Source organism: Engraulis encrasicolus, chromosome 21, assembly GCF_034702125.1.
Source record: "Engraulis encrasicolus isolate BLACKSEA-1 chromosome 21, IST_EnEncr_1.0, whole genome shotgun sequence".
NCBI classification, from domain to species: domain Eukaryota; kingdom Metazoa; phylum Chordata; class Actinopteri; order Clupeiformes; family Engraulidae; genus Engraulis; species Engraulis encrasicolus.
The window spans coordinates 11,831,657-11,851,027 of NC_085877.1; the positions used below are offsets into that span (position 1 = coordinate 11,831,657).

General features: G+C 43.9%; 1 protein-coding gene across 1 annotated transcript in view; it reads left to right on the forward strand.

Moving 5' to 3' along the window:
• The window catches only part of oxct1a (3-oxoacid CoA transferase 1a), an 88,983-nt gene extending 70,413 nt beyond the window's left edge, over positions 1 to 18,570 (forward strand). Inside the window, exons 14-17 of the mRNA XM_063187641.1 lie at positions 3,953 to 4,042; positions 7,796 to 7,876; positions 16,580 to 16,681; positions 17,448 to 18,570. Coding sequence (XP_063043711.1) covers positions 3,953 to 4,042; positions 7,796 to 7,876; positions 16,580 to 16,681; positions 17,448 to 17,483 — 309 coding nt within the window. The 3' untranslated portion in view covers positions 17,484 to 18,570. The remainder of the gene's footprint in view (positions 1 to 3,952; positions 4,043 to 7,795; positions 7,877 to 16,579; positions 16,682 to 17,447) is intronic.
• Positions 18,571 to 19,371: the final 801 nt, after the last annotated feature.

The window sequence follows — 19,371 nt, forward strand, 5'->3', positions numbered from 1 at the left end:
ACAGGCGACCAGCAGCGCTACAGCTCTTCCTCTAAACGTGAGTTTGCAAACATTCTGCCACTACGTTTCAGTGAGTAGTCTGTGTTCTCGAACTAGTAGACAGATGGGCCATTTGTATTTCACATACGCTGTGTTACTGATGTTCTCGGGCATATTGCAAGGGAGAGTCGTTTTCTGCTGGCGGCGCGTGGACCCCACAGGTGCTTTCCCTTGCGCTCCGAGAGAGCACGGGACAGAACGCGTCTTTTGCTTCGTTTGCAGTCGTATGCATTTGGTAAACTCTGCCACTGAAGCTCACTGCTTTGTGCCTTGACGGTAAAAAGCTGCCATTGAAAATTAAGCGCACAATGCATCCAAAGTGTGAACCCATAGCGCATGATTCACCCAAACGTTTTTATTTATTTATTAGGCTATTTGGCGATGATTAGTTTCTTTCCCACATGCACATGACGCTGAAATGGCGTGATAGCCTACTAAAGGTTGATAAATAACCTAGTACTAATAATATCTGGTAATTTGTAATGTAGCCACTTGATCTATGTGAAATTTGAAATGAGATGCTTCTTTTCCAAATCCAAGCATGATGACCTTATTATAGTCTAAACTGCAAAATACAAAGCTTTGTCTCGTCATTTCACTGCCTGCCACATTATTTGGAGTTTCCATGGGCAATAGGCTATGACCAATAAACAAAAAGCACATCCTCAGAGGGGGGTGGGCGTTGACAGGTTAGGAGGAGGCCAGCGGGGCGTTTTGGGGGGGGGGAAGGTTGGAACTGGCATAGAGGGACGCATCTGTTGTCCGCCTGTCGGCCTTGTTTGACCATTTCCTGCACAGTGTCCCTTTTAACTCTACAGTATCTGTGTAGTTTCATATTCCTAAAGAGAGATATGGACTATGTGTGGTATTTTCTCCAGTTATTCAACAAATTCAACAAGGCACCCCGCTTCACCCCCAAAATGACTGAAGTCAAGGTTCTAAAAAGCTGTTCTGCTGCATCCCGGACTATTTTTGTGACTATGTAAAAAATATGGAAAAATGAGCCCTTAAAATGTTAATACGGTTCATTGTTATGGTGGCTGGAGGGCATTGAAGGCAAGGCTTGCATTTGTTAATATTTATTTATTTTGCGTTGTATTTTTTTATTTATTTTTCTGAAGAGGGCTAGCAAAGGCATTATGAGGCTTAATTTGATCTGTTGCTGTGGAGCTTGTCTGGAGTATGTTTGTTTGTACCGCACTGCTGTTGCCACTGCTGTGCAAGCGGAACACAACACAACACAGCACATCTTTGAATGGGTGTGCACTCCTCATACACCTCCTACCTAACCTTCCTCTTCATCCTCTTCCTTCCAAATCACCAGCTTCTCCTCCTCTTCCTCCCAAGACACCACCTCTTCCTCTTACTCCCCTCACACCTCCTACCTAAACTTTCCCAACCGCCCCCCCCCTGCTCTTACTCCCCCTACTCCTCCGCCTCTTCTTCCCAATTCACCACCTCTTTCTCTTACTCCCACACCTCCTCTGCCTCTTACTATCCCTGCATTGCCTCCTCCTCTTCTTCCTCTACCTTCTCTTCTTGCTCCTCCTCGTCTTCCTCATCCTCTTACTCCCCACCTCCTCATCCTTCTCTTTCTCTCCCTCCATCAACACCTCCTCTTCCTCCTCCTCCTTTTCTCCTGCTTCTCTTCCTCTCCTACCTCCTCTTCCTCGTCTTAATTCCCCACCTTCTCCTCCTCCACCACCAACTCCTTCCTCTTCTCCTCTCCTCTTCCTCTTGCCCTACCTCGTCCTCGTAACCCCCCCGCCCTTCTCCTCCCACACCACCAACTCCCCCCCTATTTCTGTGTCCTGAGGCACCCATGCTCCTCATCTCCAAAGGCACATGGGAAGGAGAGTGCAGTCAACATCGCACACCCGCACACCCTCAATAGCAAGTGGCAGCTTGTTGTCAGCTCACCTCTGAGGTTATGGCTAATTTCATAAAACAATCACCATGGGGGGATGCTACTGTTATTGCTGTTAGCAGTTTCCCGTGTTTAACAACAATGGCTGTTGCACCTCCTGGTTGCGAATTAGCTCTCTGAGCCTGGGCTGGAAAGATTTGATAACCTGTTGGTTGGCAGTTAACATCTGAAAATAATGAGTTCAAAATAATGTCATTTGTTGCGCTGGTGTGTCTGTTTGCTTTTTACTTAGCAGTTATACTTAAAACTTAAGACTTCTAAATTTCACTCTATGGTTGTGACCAATAAGGAAATGATCGGGATAGTGGTTGTCCAGACCACTCCCTGCCTGCCCGATTATTTTCAAGCATGTTCTGTATTATTGGATGATTGGGCATGGTGTTGAATCAGACTGCAGCTCTCCAAGTGGTTACTAAATTAAAAACAAAGTTATCGTTGGCAACCATTAGCAACTGCAGAAGTCACACCTTGTGGAGCCTTGCAGCAGGAAGAGAAGATGGACAGTTTTGGGTCGTACATTTCCCCACCATCTTGCTGACATCTCTCTCTCTCTCTCTCTCTCTCTCTCTCTCTCTCTCTCTCTCTCTCTCTCTCTCTCTCTCTCACTCTCTCTCTCTCACTCTCACTCTCACTCTCACTCTCTCACTCACTCTCTCTCCTCTAAGCCACCTGAGAATAATAACAAACTGCAAAAACACACCATTATGGAAAATACCTCTTGGTTAAGCCCCAGGTAACAACAATTCTGTTTCCTAGCAACTATCTCCCATTTCTGTGTCTGCTTTGGCAAATAATTAAGATGCCAATTTCAATGGTCTCAGGAAAACAATTTTTTTTAAGGAGGGACACGGAGGGGATCGCACTGGGACCGCACTTGACAAAAATTGGGGTGATATAACCACTGGGGGATAATTGATAACTGAAAAAAAAGCTTTTTGCGGTTCATTTATTTTTCTTTTGTAGTTTGGCTAGGCTCGCAGTCAGCCCTGTTTTGGCTTTATCTCGTCAAAGGCAGCGACGCGCCTTTTGTCCTGTGTCTGTCACCAAGGTCGACTTCATCATACGCTCGCTCTGAAAATCCCCAAAAGAAGATTATAGGTTAAGAGCCATTTTGTCTGATGAACGCTTTGCACATTACGTAAGGAGAAACACTCGATTGTGTGTATTTGTACAGCAAATGGAGCTGTTGGGACTGTTACAGTCCTACTTGGGTTTACTGGTATGGGTGGGATGGAGGATTAGTTTTGCACATGGCTTTATTATAAAGCAGTCAGTGTAGAGGTGTGTGCGTGTGCGTGTCCTCTTCTTTATGGTTATTACAGTTCTGCTTTGCTTCACTGGGATGGGTGGTGGGTTGGGGGATTATTTGTCTACGTGATGTTAACGTAAAGGAGTCAGTGAAATTGTCTGTGCGGGTGCATGTGTGTGCCTGTGTGTGTGTCTTAACTGTGTAACTAGCGGAACTGTGAGCATTCCATTTAGAGACATACGTTTCAACAGAGACAACACGGGTATTGGCCATCTCTGATGTGACCTTTTACAACGCCCAGTAAGAAGATGCTGTTAATACTGTATGAGACTCCTGTGGAGCCAAATAAAGAAGTATAATGTGTGTGCCTTTTAAAGTAAAAAATTAAAAAAGAAAAAAAAGAAACACCGTTTTCTTCCCACACAGATCACTTCTCTGAGAAACCCAGTAGACCTGTGTACTTGTTCTCGATCAGCTAACTCTGTGCTGGTGCATTGGTTGGATCAAATCTGTCATGGGTTCTTGTTAGGTTTGTAGTGTTTTTAGTGACAACACAGTATTTCTGGACTAACTGCTGTAACAGCTACTGTATGTAATATCATGTGCAAGTGTTGTACTTTACATCATGAGTTTACTTTTGAGTTTACTTTTGACACCTCTGGTGAAAGGTGATTGTGCTATGATTCTTCTCTTATCTGTGAATCCAAATAATGTAGTGTAATGTGTTTGTCTTTTAGGGTAAAATGGTGAAAGGCATGGGTGGTGCAATGGACCTGGTGGCGAGCGCTGGAACTAAAGTTGTGGTGACAATGGAACACTCTGCAAAGGTAAGACACACACACACACACCGTTCCCTTTAACCATCCTTCCATTCTTCTTTCCTTCACCATCTCTCTCTCTCCTTCCCTCCTTACTTACGGTTCATATTGCATCCAAGCAGTACATTTTTCTTTCAGTCTACCCATGGAACCAAGGGAACAAACTCAAACTAGTGTGTCTCACATGGCCACCGTCTATTCTGAAGATTGAAATGAGAGACACCGTACCAGTTTAATCGTTTGCACAAACAGGTACTGACAGGTACAGACAATACAGGTACTGTGTGCTACTCGGCATGACAGGGATTCAGGGATTAATTGAGGTCATTTCTTGTTTTCTCATTATTTTCTTATTCCCCACCAACTTCAAACAGTAAACTTTTTTTTTCAATCAGCAGTGCAGCATAGCACTCCATGCCTTGTTAACGAGGACGCATAGTCAGTTAAAATGCTTCCAGAATGTTCTCTGGTGGCCAGTCCAGAGGGTGTTATTGTGCAATGGCAGACCGCAGAGCAGGGCACCATTCTCTTTCCCTCCTCTCTGCTCTCGCTCTTCTGTCTTTCCACTCCTCTCTATCGCTCCCTCTTGTTGTTTTTCTCTCCTCTCCCTCTCTTTTCCGTTAATGTCTTTTCCTCTCTTTCTCATTCCTTTCAAATCCTCACTCTTGCCACTCTCTCCATCCTCTTCTCTCTTTCCTCCTCCTCTCCTCTCTGTCTCTCCCTCTCTGTCTCTCGTTCTCTGTTGCTCATTCCTCCCATCTCCTCCTCCTCCTTTCTCCTTCTCTCTCTCTCTCTCGTAATGGATAATTCACTGAAACAGTTAATAGACTCATTGGCGCTACAGTTTACAGAACCTCGGGAGTTGACATTTTTTGCTTTCCATTAAAAGTCAGCCTACCAATGGAAAGCAAAGGCAAATCTCACATATGTTCAAAAATTCACTTGCGCCTTAGCTTGGGCACAAGCGTGGGTGCTGAACAAAAAAGTGACTTTTTTTTAAGGTTCGCCCACTCAGTCTTTTTTTTTTCTCTTTTTATTCATTCATTAGCATGACGACATTTTGACCTTGCCGTCCTCCTCAAATTCACCAGGTGTTCAAAGAACCACGTTGAAAGACACGACCATTTAGTGGATTGACTTAATGCAATCTTGATTGTGCATCTGAAAAGCTGTGTGTGCAAGCAGCGGCAGGTGACTGGGCTAGCTTTAATCGAATGACGGATAGACACAAAGAGCCTCATTGTGGTGCCCTCAGCAGGCACTGTGCTGACCCTGAAACAGTGTTGGCTGGTGTTGGCAAGTTCTATCTCTCTGTCTGTCTGTCTCTCTCTCTCTCCCTCTCTCTGTGTCATGTTTTCTCTCTCTCCCCATCCCTCTCTCGCTCTCACTCTCTCTCTCTCTCGCATGCTCTCTCTGTCTCCCCCATCCCTCTCTCGCTCTCTTGCTCTCTCACTTCACTCACTTCACTCACTCACTCACTCATACGTACACACACACGCATGCGAACACACCCACACACACACATAAAAACACACACACACACATACACGGCAGGTTCCTGGTGACAACAGATTCCAGCTGCATCCGCGCTCCACCTGCCACTCACTCGGCCGCTTGTCACCATGGATCTGATTTATTTACACAGCTGATGCTCTGCCCAGATGCCACAGACAGGCGTGCGTGCCTGCGTGCCTGTGTGTGTGTGTTTGACCGAGAAAGTGTTTGTGTATTTGTTGTTAGTATGTGTGGATACACCAGTGGATAAAACAGTGGAGAATATGTGTCTGCTTTAGTGTATGGGCTATAGTGTGTGCGTGTGCCCGTGCGTGTCTGTGTCTGTGTGTATGTGACTTTCTGTTTCTGTCTGCCGTAGTGTGTGTGTGTGTGTGTGTGTGTGTGTGTGTGTGTGTGTGTGTGTGTGTGTGTGTGTGTGTGTGTGTGTGTGTGTGTGTGTGTGTGTGTGTGTGTGTGTGTGTGTGTGTGTGTGTGTGTGTGTGTGTGTGTGTGTCTGCTTTAGAGTGTGTGTGTGTGTCCCAAGAGCTCAGCTGTGTTGGGGACGCAGCAGAACCCTTCCAGGGTTGCGGACACACACACACACACACACACACACACACACACACACACACACACACACACACACACACACACACACACACACACACACACACACACACACACAAGAGATGTGGCTATAGACAGCTAGCCAGCCAGTCAGACAGCGGCCCTAGGGGGAGTGCTGTTCACATGCAGCTGCCCCTTAAGTTTGCTCAGATTGCCACCGCCAGTCCCCATGGCTGCTCCCAGCCTCCCACAGGAACACAAATAACAAGGCAGCCTCGCCACAACACAACACACGACACCGATATTTCCCACAGAAATGCAGCAGAGACATGTACACACACGTGCGCACACACACACACTCACACACATGCACACACACACACATGCCTTCATAATGTTTGACTTTCACCATTCTTCTCAACATGTTTACTGCTAACTCTTTTTAAACAAACACACACACGCACACACACACACCTTCAAAATTCTGGACTTAACGCTAACTGTTTTTAAACAAACACACACACACACACACACACACACACACACACACACACACACACACACACACACACACACACACACACACACACACACACACACACCTTCAATATTCTGGACTTTCACCATTCTTTTCAACATGTTTACCATAATCTGTTTTTAAGCACATACACACAGAACACATGCACAGATAGAAAGAAGGAAAGAAAGACCTAAGTCTATTCCCTTTTTGGTAACATTCGAGGCCCCCTCCCCTCTTCTCCCATTCTGATCTGTCCTTTGGTACAGATTCCACAACAACCTGAGGAGGAGAGGAGGGTTGTCTGAGGTTTCCTTTTTAAAAACAAAGCCCACAGAATTGTCCTGAACTCTGGCGAGGTTACTCTCTTCTGTTCCGTTATTGTGTGTGTGTGCGTGTGCGTGCGCGTGCGCGTGTGCGTGTGCGAGCACATGCTTGTGTTCTTTTTCATTTTTCAAACTCGGGAGACGGACATTTGCAGATTCCAGTGACAATAGTCACTGGAGCACACATTCACAAACCTGCAGGCGTACACACACACACACACACACACATGCCCACCCATGCATACATAGACACACACACACACACACACACACACACACACACACACACACACACACACACACACACACACACACACACACACACACACATTGTGCATATTTTTGTCCTGGCTAGTTCTCAGCTCTTGGTGAAATGAGTGTGGTTGGAGCAGTAGTCTAGCGTGGGATTTGCTGCCTCATTACCCCGTTGTGTCACTCCCCTGTCATTCTGACTGCTGGGCGCAGAGTGCTGAGTTTCAACTGGAACCATAAATAACTCACCATATCTTTCTTTCTCTCCTTTTCACTTTTTCCCCCCTATGTCCCTATTTTCACCCCTTTCCCTCTCTCTCTGTCCCACCCTGTCTTTGTCTCTCTGTCTCTGTCTCTCTTGCTTTCTCTCACACACTCACTTTCTTTCCATCTCTCTCTCTCTCTCTCTCTCTCTCTCTCTCTCTCTCTCTCTCTCTCTCTCTCTCTCTCTCTCTCTCTCTCTCTCTCTGCCCCTCTTCCACTACCCTATCCTTTCCATCCCTGTTTCGCTCCGCTCCTCTCCTCACCTCTCCTCTCCCATCCTCTTATCTCCTATTCGCTCATCTATTCTCTCTTCTCCTCTCCTTTCCTCTCCTCTTTTCTCAGGGTGGAAAGCACAAGATTCTGGACAAGTGCAACCTTCCCTTGACGGGCAAGCAGTGTGTGGACCGGATCATCACAGAGAAGGTATGTAAACCAACAGCAACACAAGGAGATGGCCATGACAACTGACTGAATCTAAAATGTCCACCAGTGCACTTGCATGATGCACTAGTGCAGGGATGGGGAACCTTTTTCATTCGAGGGGCCACTTCAACAAGGGCCGTACTATGAACAGAAATCCCGGATTTCTCCCTGCGCTTTAGGCCTATATTGAAGGCAGCCACCTTGACAATAGACCTTACCTTCACTAGGTCCCCTGAATGTAACTTAATTGTATTACGAATGTAATTTCTAAGATTCCTTTACAAAATATGTCCCATTTCATGTGAATCTGCATAACATTAAAGTTATATCAGGGGCCAGATAAAACAGCCGTAAACGTAAGCGGCACTCAAGACATAGGTTCCCCACCCCTGCACTAGTGCATACAGGTGTGTTGGGAAGCCCTTGGGGGGTCGTTGAGATGGATACGAATGAGACGGGGCGGTGCTTATTTGCATGTTATTCTTTAATACTAAGGGGGGCGTTGTTAGGCTTATGATGGGGTCAAGAGGGCGTCGATAGGTTTATGATTAGATCAAGGCCAGGGAGCATATGTTTAAAAAAGGTTGAGAATCACATAGCTAGGCAATGTCAATTACACACCTTACCCTAAACAGTATATAGAATGACCCGTGTGGATATACAAGTATATGCGTCTTTTCTGTCAAAGAAATGTAACAAGTGCTAGTTCGCATAGCTTGGTGTGGAGTATTTCATCTGACAATAACTTCAAAGAGATGCACTACTTACTTACTGAGCAAAATAGTAAATAGGCTCACTTTGTACAGAGCCTGACTGTTATTGCTATGCATGAAAGAAAAAGTCCCGAGTCCCGACAGTGGCTAATTTTCTAAATGTTCTCCTTTTTGCCATACATTGCATTTTATAGGGAACCAAACAATCCCAGTCAGTGGTGATCCTACAATAAGGGCGTTCTTGACGGCGTCTTTTTGACGAGGTTGAAAATTTGCTAGGCAGCGAGCATGCTCAGTGTGTCCGCGTGAAGCATCATGGTTAGAATTTGCCGTTCACGACGCAGTTGAAGGGAGTGACCTCTGCGCGGCAGTCGTGTCACATGGCGTTGAACCATCGCGGGAACAAAAGTTTTGTCAAGCAGCTACGCAGTAGCAGAAACCTACTGCGCTGGGCAGAAGACCTCCTCCATGATGTGAGGAATCTGCCGTGATTGGTGTTCATAGCTCATGTGATTCATGTGTGTGTAGTTGAACGTGCTTCATTTTCTACATGCTGAAATGCATTTCATGCTCAAATGCAGCATACTTAGAGTGGCATCATCGATATGTATGGTCGCACAACCCACTTACAACAGTAAAATAGAGAAACAAACCACCCTGTCGTCACATGCTCCATCTTCGCCACGTTAGGAGTGTATGCCGTAGGTTAAAAAACTAGTACTATTCTGTGGGCCGCCTGCTTGACGGTTAGAGTAGTGGTTGCGCGCCTGACTTCCATTCGTGAGGTCCCCGGTTCGAAACTGCACCGAAACACAGGAGGTCTTTAGTTGCTGATGGTTAATGTGGAAACAGACCCGTTGCGAGCGACTTATCTTGTCCTTTATGTATGAGAGTGCACGAAACAGAGTGGCCTTTGTGGTTGGAGCGCCATGGTAAAGCTACATATTGAACACCTGGGTTCAATCCTCGCAGGATGGGTTAGCGCTGTTAAGTAATTTTAAAACGGTCCTATCTGAATGACGACTTTGGTCCCAAAACACAAAATGAATAGCCTAAAGTGAGCACTAATTAACTGAATTATTACATGGAAGTGAAGCCAAATCATCACAAATTTAACTAAGAGTTGTACCATGATTCACCAAGTGGTAACCTGTGTCTCTACCTCAAGACCATCCGATTTCTCTTCGAGAGGCAGAGAGTCTCGGATTTCACAAGCATGTGCCGACATTGGTAAGCGCGTCATGGAATTAGTGCCATGATGATTTAATTCCACGAGAGGGCGCCCTGGTACACCCGCTGTCAAAAAAGGTAGATCCACCCACAGACCTATAAATCCACCTTCTTTGCCGCTGTTGAAATCTCGTCGTCCTGATGTGTCCAGCTTGATTGCGACGCAGTTATCCCCTCCTTTTTATGACCAAGCAAATCACGTTTTGATCAAATCTTTTGCTGCGTAGTTGCAAACGAGCCTAATGACCAATACCCCCTCTGGAGCCCCTGCCCACAACCATGACCCCGCCCCCTGCAAGAAAAGATTGCGGAACTGCCAAAAAAACGCCTATATCTGCAGACAAAACAGTGTGTGGCTTTCCTATTATGGAGTACGCCTGTACACCAATATTGTCAAATGAAATTTGGAGATCACTCATGACATTGGCAGGTGTGTGTGTGGGTGTGTACACACACACGCACACGCAGTCCAAAATAACACAATTATTATTATCTCTCTGAATGAAACTTGTGAGTCTGGACCACTTAAAAACAGGGACGGATGGTGTAGCTTAGATGGTGTAGGTTTAACCTGGAAGGATATTACTTTCACCCCAATGCAAATCAAATAACGGACGCGCCTATTTTTGAAACAGCAGTCACAACCCGGCTACGAATGAATTATTTATCAGTTTAAAGTGAATTGGAAATCATTTCTTTTTTTTCTACGGGTTGAGCGCCATGAGTCTGATGTGGTGGCTTTTTCCACCACAGCACACCACGCTCTGAGTCAGAGGATGTTCTGCGAAATTGGCTAAATGGCTGTAATGGATAATTCACTGAAACAGTTAATTGACTCATTGGCGCTACAGTTTACAGTACCTCGGGGGGTGATGTTTTCTGCTTTTGTCCCCTGAATATACTGTATAACGAGCAAAATTCCCAGGAATGGTATTGTTAATCTTCCTTCCCCTTTTTTTGTTTGCCTTAATCTTATCGGAGTCAGTATCACACACTGACTCTCCATCCCTGTCCTTCTCTGCCTCTCCCACATCTCTCTGTCTGTCTGTCTGTCTGTCTGTCTGTCTGTCTGTCTGTCTGTCTGTCTGTCTGTCTGTCTGTCTGTCTCTCTCTGTCTCTCTGTCTGTCTGTCTGTCTGTCTGTCTATCTGTCTGTCTGTCTGTCTGTCTGTCTGTCTGTCTGTCTGTCTGTCTCTCTCTCTCTCTCTCTCTCTCTCTCCCTCTCTCTCTCTCTCTCTCTCTAGAGCTTGGGTGATAATGGTATTAGGGGCTGCAAACCACACACACACACACACACACTACTGAGCCGCTCCTCTCTCCAGCAACTATGCTTCAAATACATTTCCCATAATAAAAGGGCTGTGTTATGTTGTGTTCACTCACTCTTCCAACTCCTCAGGGTTTATGTGGCTAAGCGGGAGTAATGCATTGGGCTCTCTGCGCGTATATTGCACATGACACATTTTATTTTAGCACAATGAATTTTGTACAGAGTTAGTATACAAGTATATGACTTGTGTGATATGACTTAAAGGATACTCATCATCTTTGGTGTTGAGTTTTACAGTACAACTTTCTTTAAGGTAATTTTTTTTCGGGATAGGACAGTGGAGGAGAGACAGGAAGCGAGTTGGGAGAGAGAGAAGGGAAAGGATCAGTAAATGACCTGGGCGACAATCAAACCCGGGTCGCCGGTGTAGTAGTCCAGTGCCCAGCCATTAGAGCCACAGCTGGGCCACAGTACAACTTTTTATTGAAGTTTATCTGTTACTTTTAAGCATTAGTAATTGCTTCAGGACAAATACTGTCAAATACAAGTACTGTTAGCAGCTGGCCAGTTGATGATTCCAGAAGAAGAGTTCGCGAGGGATAGTAGTGACCTTTTGGAGTCGAAAGAAAAAAGGTCATTGTCTTTTCTTACTCTTTTTGTTTTTACATCTGACATTTTCTCCCCTTCAGTTTACAATATTGATTTTTACTAGAGTTGCATCTCACAGAGCTTTTCGCTTAATGCTTTCTACTTTTAAAGACTTTCCCCTCGGTTGGCTCCTGTTGGTCAGAATACTCATCAGATTTTACCCCTTTGAAGGTAATGAGCACATGTAAACACCACCAGGGCAAGTTATTGGCAAAAGCATAAAGAGTCCCCTCCAAAGTAAATGTTCCCTCCCTGTTGTGTTTGGGCCAGGTGTTCTGGAATGGCTTTTTCTAGTCTTGTTATCAGACATCCAGCCAGCAGGGGCCGGGGCCACCGGGGGGTATGCACGTTTCAGCCATTTCAGACCCTCTGTACCGGTAGTCTGTGCAAATGAACGGTGTGGCTAAGACCATAGAGGAACATTAGACTAGAGGTGGCAGTGCCCCCTTATTCATTGCAGCCATTATTGAATAATTTAATTAACAAATTCTGTGGGTAGACCTGAGGAATGTCAATGAATGGAGAAGGGACTCACCAAAAACCAACATTTCCGTTGATGCACTTTACAAGGACAATAGTTGAAATGTGCTGCTAAATATCTACCTAACTAATATGAACTGCTTACCTCCGCCAAGGAGGTAATGTTTTCGGACTAGTTGGTTTGTCTGTCTGTCTGTCTGTTTGTCTGTCAGTCAGCAGGATAACTCAAAAAGTTATTAACAGATTTGGATGGAACTTTAGAGTTGTTGGAAATGACAAAAGGAACAAGTCATTACATTTTGATTTCCAGGAAACATGGTCAAATGTTCTATCAAACAGCTTTCTTGGCGGAGGTCTGCACTATCTGAATGCATTTCAAAATGTGTTTTGTCGATTCATATGATTGAATAAGATATTTAGCCTTTTCAAAATTGGTCCTTGAATAATGTGTCACTGCAAATTCACTGTTTTAAACCATTTTAGACCAATGAATGTCTAGCTACAGAAGACAGAGACCGCGCTTGCTGTTTTCCAGTGCTGTAGCGAATTGCAGTGTCACCTCTTGTCTAATGTTCTAACTCTATGGGTTACACCAGGCTAACTTTCAAGCAAGCTTTCAGATAACTCTGCCCTGGGCCCGGCCAAAGCAGTCATTGGCCCTGGCCAAAGTAAATACTTTAACACATTGATAGCGCCACAGTTGGGATTAAACAAGTATGATCCCACTAACGGCCAAGTCTGTTAATATTGACTCTTCATTTTCGGCCACGCAGACACTTTTACTAAAACTGTGTTGTCTGCTCTGATTCGTCTGATTATTTTCTCACATTAGCGGCCAGCAAGCTGTCACTGCAGCAGATGGGCCGTTATGTTGCCCAGGCGTAGTCCGTTTCTCACAAGTCTCTCTTCTCTCATCGTCACATGTGCCTCCTGAGCACACACTAGACTTGGCTATTAAGTCAACAGAACTTTCTTGACTTTGTGTTCAGTGTTGTGATGAAAAGCTTGCCAGGGCTTCAGCGTTATTTTAGTCCGTTTCTCGCCGTCTCTCATCTCTTGTGTATATGCCTCAATCCTTCTCCACATAAAACCATCAACTTTATTCTTTCTCCGGGCACATGATGGGAAGAAAAGCTCTGTTGACTTAATAGCAATGCCTGACTTCATATATATTGTGTTGCAAAGTTATACTGGAAAGATTCCAAGGACGTGACTTTTTTTGTGCAGAGCACACTGTACCTCTTTACTTTGGTTCTCTGGAGCAATGGGTCTTTGACAAGGACATGCCATGTTGGATTTGAGAATGGTTAGCCACACTCTGATTTGAATGCCCTTTGCTTTCTTGAAGGTTTATATACTAGATATACAGTACATTCGACAATTGCAATACCCTTTAGCACAAACACCCACACCCACACCCACACCCACACCCACACCCACACCCACACACACACACACACACACACACACACACACACACACAGACACACACACACATACATATTAACACAGATACAAACATACACAAGCAAGCACAAAGACAGACAGACAGACAGACAGACAGACAGACAGACAGACAGACAGACAGACAGACACACACACACACACACACACACACACACACACACACACACACACACACACACACACACACACACACACACACACACACACACACACACACACACACACACACACACACACACACACACACACACACACACACACACCTCCCTCTTTCCTCCTACCCCATGCAGTGGTGGTTTATTTCTCCACAGGCACTTACACCCCTGTAGCCCTATATCCAATCTGTTGGTGGGGGGAAAAAAAGACAAAAACTGCCAGAAGTCTGCCCCTCATACCATCATCGCTTCACTCACCGACTGCACTGACTGGCCTTATCGCAACGGCACAGCACAGTACACTGCAGCCCCTGTGGGCTACTGGTTGGCTGGTTGGCGTTTCACAGCAGGTTGCCAGGCATGGGTTTGCACAACAGGAGGTGGGGGTGGGGGGGTAAGCAAAGGTGGTCAGGAGGGAGTGGAGTTACAATGCTGTCGCTGCAAGTCTCCGGTCGTCAGACCACAGCCTTCCTCCTGTCAAGGTCCCCCCACCCCCAAATAGTCACCTCTATGTGCTGGCTGTCAGTGTTGTTCGAGCAGCCAACCTGTGCCCCTGGCAAACCAGCTGTTTCCCAACCAATAAATCTGTCCAGAGTGGCGTCTTCCTCTAACTCTCTATCTCTCTCTCTCTCTCTCTCTCTCTCTCTCTCTCTCTCTCTCTCTCTCTCTCTCTCTCTCTCTCTCTCTCTCTCTCTCTCTGTCTTTCTCCATCTCTGTCCATCCCTTTCTTAGTTTTGACTCTGTCCAAACACTCAAGTCGATTGATAGGAATTTAATCATGTGGTTCCACATCTTGGCGAGGTGTTTTGTTTTTTGTTTTTTTGTGGTGTCTTGTTGCATGCAGAGGCTGAGGTAACGTGAGGACCAAGTCTAAAAGTGAGGCTAGAGTCAAACTCGATGTGTTTTGTCTCCTTTTAGCGGCTATTTTCCTCCCGCGAATGTAATTTGAAACACTCCTGTTCAATAGCGAAGGATTTTAAAATGAGGACCAATTGTCTCAAAGTGGGAGCACTTAGTATCACTTATCTTTCCATACATATATATATATTTAAAAAATCTGTCTCCGTGTTCTTTGCATATCTCAACAGCCATTTAAGCTATCCATCTTCCCCCTGGTGTGTGTATTGTACGTTCCTTTGGGTATTCACCACCAGTTTCATTAAAATAAAATACTTGTGTACTGCATATATGAATATGAAGGCTGCAGCCTACAACTCTATACATACTCTATGTGCAAATAACTTGAATATAAAGAAATGTATGCAAAATAATATACTTTTATAATGCATACAGAATTCTATACTGCTTATTGATACAATTAAGCCGATTTCTGCAGTCAACACTGAGGTGACTGTCGCCAGGATTCAGGCACACTGTGGATATCTCTGAGCACATATGGAATGAGGATTGATGTAGTGTATCAAAATATAATGGATTGTTTTATTTTAAGCCAACTCTGAGTGCTGTGAATTGACACAATTCCAGAAAAGGCTACCTCAAGGGCATAACCCTTTAAGGAGAAACTTAAAGAATCTATCTCTCTCTCCCTCTCTCTCTCTCTCTTTCTCTCTCTCTCTCTCTCTCTCTCTCTCTCTCTCTCTCTCTCTCTCTCTCTCTCTCTCTCTCTCACACTCACACTCACACTCACACTCACACTCACACACACACACACACACACACACACACACAGCCTTCACAAGTATTGTACCCGTACATTGAGCCAAGGCACACAAAGAAGATTATTCACCACTTTGCAATTTAAAGAGGCTTGTCGTAATGTGTGTAGGATGTTTCCGTTTATGCATATGGTGGCAAAGAGCACATTATAGCAATTCACCATGTCAGATTGGAATCCCCAGTTGAAAGATTCCATTACGATTCTTGCCTTTGGACTTTCTCTTTACTCTATTCTCTCTCTTACATCTTTACTCTCTCTCTCTCTCTCTCTCTCTCTCTCTCTCTCTCTCTCTCTCTCTCTCTCTCTCTCTCTCTCTCTCTTCCACTGTTCTTTATTGCTTCTTTTGAAAATCACTCTCAAGAGTATATTTACCTCACCGTCACCATGATTTTCTCTCTTGTCTTTGACATTTAAATTCCATTTTCCATTTCTTCACCGGTGTTTTGCTGCGCTGTGACAGTGCTGCAGTGTAGTCAAGCACCTCAAGCCCTGTCGAATTATTCTGTCAGTGTTTGCCTCCTGGTTATTGTATACTGCACCCTGTGACGACTCGCAACGTTGTGCCATTAAAAACACACTTCAGCAGTGCTCAAGTAAACTGTGTGAGGATATCTTTATCTTGGGGGTGCTGTGGCGCAGCGCGCTAAGCCCCCCACAGTTGGGCTTGCATGCCCACCCACGGAGACCCCGGTTCGAGTCCGGCCGGGGTCATTTCCCGATCCTCCCCTGTCTCTCTGTCCCATTCGCTTCCTGTCACCATCTTCGACTGTCCTGTCAAATAAAGGCATAAAAGCCCCTAAAAAATATTTTAAAAAAAAATAAAAATAAAAGATATCTTTATCTTGATATATCTATGATTTATCGTTCATAGCCATGAACATTTTTCCTGATTTCCAAGCTGACTACAGTACATGTGAAAAAAGCTGCCATGTTTTGTTCAGATTAAGTTGCATCACCGAGTATGTGATAACTTGATGTATATAAATTGCACAGCAAATGCTAGTTTATTAATGTGTTTATTCATTCTCTGGTGTTTTCTCATTTCATTTCTCTTATTTGGCAGGCTGTCTTTGATGTGGACAAGGCCAACGGCCTCACTCTGATTGAGGTCTGGGAGGGGTTGACCCCAGAAGACATCAAGACATGCACAGGCACAGATTTTGCAGTAAGTCTTACATACAGCGCTTGTCCAGTCAAGGTTGATGTTGTTCATAGTTAAGAGAAAAAGTATGAAGGGCTATGATTAAAAGTTAAAGTATTATTTTTAACCTCCCACTGTCAGTTGACAGTGTCCTTTTCTGTACACGGCAACTGTGATCTTAACATTTGCATTATTTAGATTTCACAACTTGAGGACACCCCCAATAATCGATGATGTATAAATTCAGGAAAATGAATACCGCAATGCAGTGACGAGGTTCCTGATTGGATGATGCCCTGTGCAATTTGCCAACCTTGCTCAGTGCAAAAAACGCATATGGTGGGACCAAATCATCGTCTCTCAGACGGCTTCGGCACAATATGGCCAAACAGTAACTAACCCCCCAACAGTGACTAAACCACCTGATAGTTTCAAAAGAAAACTAGCACACCTCACCCGGCCAGAATATTTTCTGTCGCTAGGTTGGTTTTGACTAGTTTACTAGACTAATTAAATGTTCTAAATTAATGAAGAGTTCCGTTGCAAAACGCTATTTTTTGATTTTCATTTCGTTATTGGAAATTACTGTTTAGGCGTCTCTTCATCTACTGTATGTGTGAATTCTGCCCATTCAAATATTTGATAACAAATGTTTTAAACCTATAGAAGATGCATTTTGCCATGCAATGCAATGCAATGCCCAATACAACAATGCCAATTTCCCAAAATGGACATGTCATTTTGCAACAATGCTCTTCAGATAAAATGTCCCTTCCTTGCTTTGCCACAGGTGTCTGCTGACCTGAAGCCAATGCAGCAGATCTGAGCCCCTGCAGAGGAGGAAGGAGGGAGTGCGGTCCGGAATACAGGCCCTAGTGTTCGTTCGTCCAGGAAGAGATCAAACTAAACTAAACATTTCCTTCCATCCATCCATCCATCAATCAATGGCTACCAAGAATGTAACATAATGAGGATAAATCATGGAATTAACTGTTACCACCCATGTTACTTAACCACCCATCGCCAACATGCATTATATGAACTCTCAGGTTAGACGTACCATCTGGCCAATATGTCCGAGAGACATAACTCAAATCGGCAACTATGATCATTTAGGGTTAGTGGCTGCAGTGTAGTGTGAGAGATTGATTTTTTTCTTGAATGATGGTAATACATTTATAACAGTTACAGTATAAGCTCAGATCTTGGAAAGTGTTGATGATGTTGCAGATGTCAGGTTTTTTATTTATAGATTAGGGTTTTTGTGGGTTTTTATGCTGCATCGTAACACCTACAGTAAAAGGCAGTTCACATCTTCAATGAGAACTATAAAGATAACAACTTAATCTTTGTAAAGTTATAACTCCAGTGAATGTTGCCGTTCACCTACCAACGGTAAACGACAACGGCATGCTGAAAGGTATTGTTGGGTCACTTTCAGAGTGATTTTTCTGAACTATTAATTCATTAAAGCAAAACTGAGTTCTGAATGATGTGTAGATGCCATGCCTTATGCTTGTGGATGTTCATGATAAACAGGAGTTATCGTTGGCAAGTTTGAGAAGAAACATTGTTATAGGTATAATTTACTTTATAGCTACCATTGTAAATGTGAACAGCCTTTTACCCAAGATCACCCATAAAAAGTGGTTTTCATTTTGCATTTCATTTGCACATACTGTTATATCAGTCAGCCATGTTAAGATTCAGCTCGAGAGCAATCACTAACAACATTGCATCTGCCAGAGCTATGAGGCCTTACATATTTTACTCTCACATGGTTTTCAAGTCCTTTGTACATATCAGATAGGTTAGGATTTTTTTCTAATGTGCGAATGGGATGAACATTTTTATTCTCTAAAAAATGGCATGCCTAGAATTAAATTAAAATAAACAAGTGGTTTTGAAATGTTCATTGTGTTCCTCCTTTCTTCCATTATGCCAATGCAAAAACACACGTTTTGGATGTACTATCACATAGTCTTTTCAGTTTCTGTAGTTCCACACACTCTGAATATTTAGAAATGACCTTGCTACTGAATCATCTTTCACATACAAAGATGGTAACCTCTCACACCTTTTAATCCTTCAAATTTTAGCTACAAACATTTTAAACTCAACATTTAGCAGTGTGACACACTTGGTTTTCAACTATTTCAGTTTAACCATTTCGGTGAAAGCTTGATTTGCCAGTGCTTGGGTAGGTTCACATTTATCGTTATCCAAAGTCTACCAACACTTCAATACCCTATGCATATATACTGTAGTACCACAGACCTAGTACAGCTGACAGTAAAACATATTTTTTTAGTGCAGACCTGCAAAATCGAATACAATATATTCTTTCTTTGACATCCCGACCCCGCCCTCAAGAAAATTACCTGAAAGTTAAATTCAAACCGTATTCCAAAAAAGTTGGTACACATGGTGTGTTGTGAATAAAAACAAAATGCTGGCATTTCTAAAGCATTCAATCCATCCGTAAGATGGAGGATAGCACAAGGTCAAAATACAGCTGTTAATGCCAGACAAAATTGTTTTGATAGAAATATCTGTTCATTTAAAATCTGACCCATGCAACAAATCTCCAAAAAGTTGTAACAGGGCCAAAACATGTTGTAGTAGTTGGTTAGTTTAGGATAATTCTAAAAAGTAACATTAGGAAGAATGTTTTAAAAGGAACTATATTGACTGCCAACATGAATGCACAAATA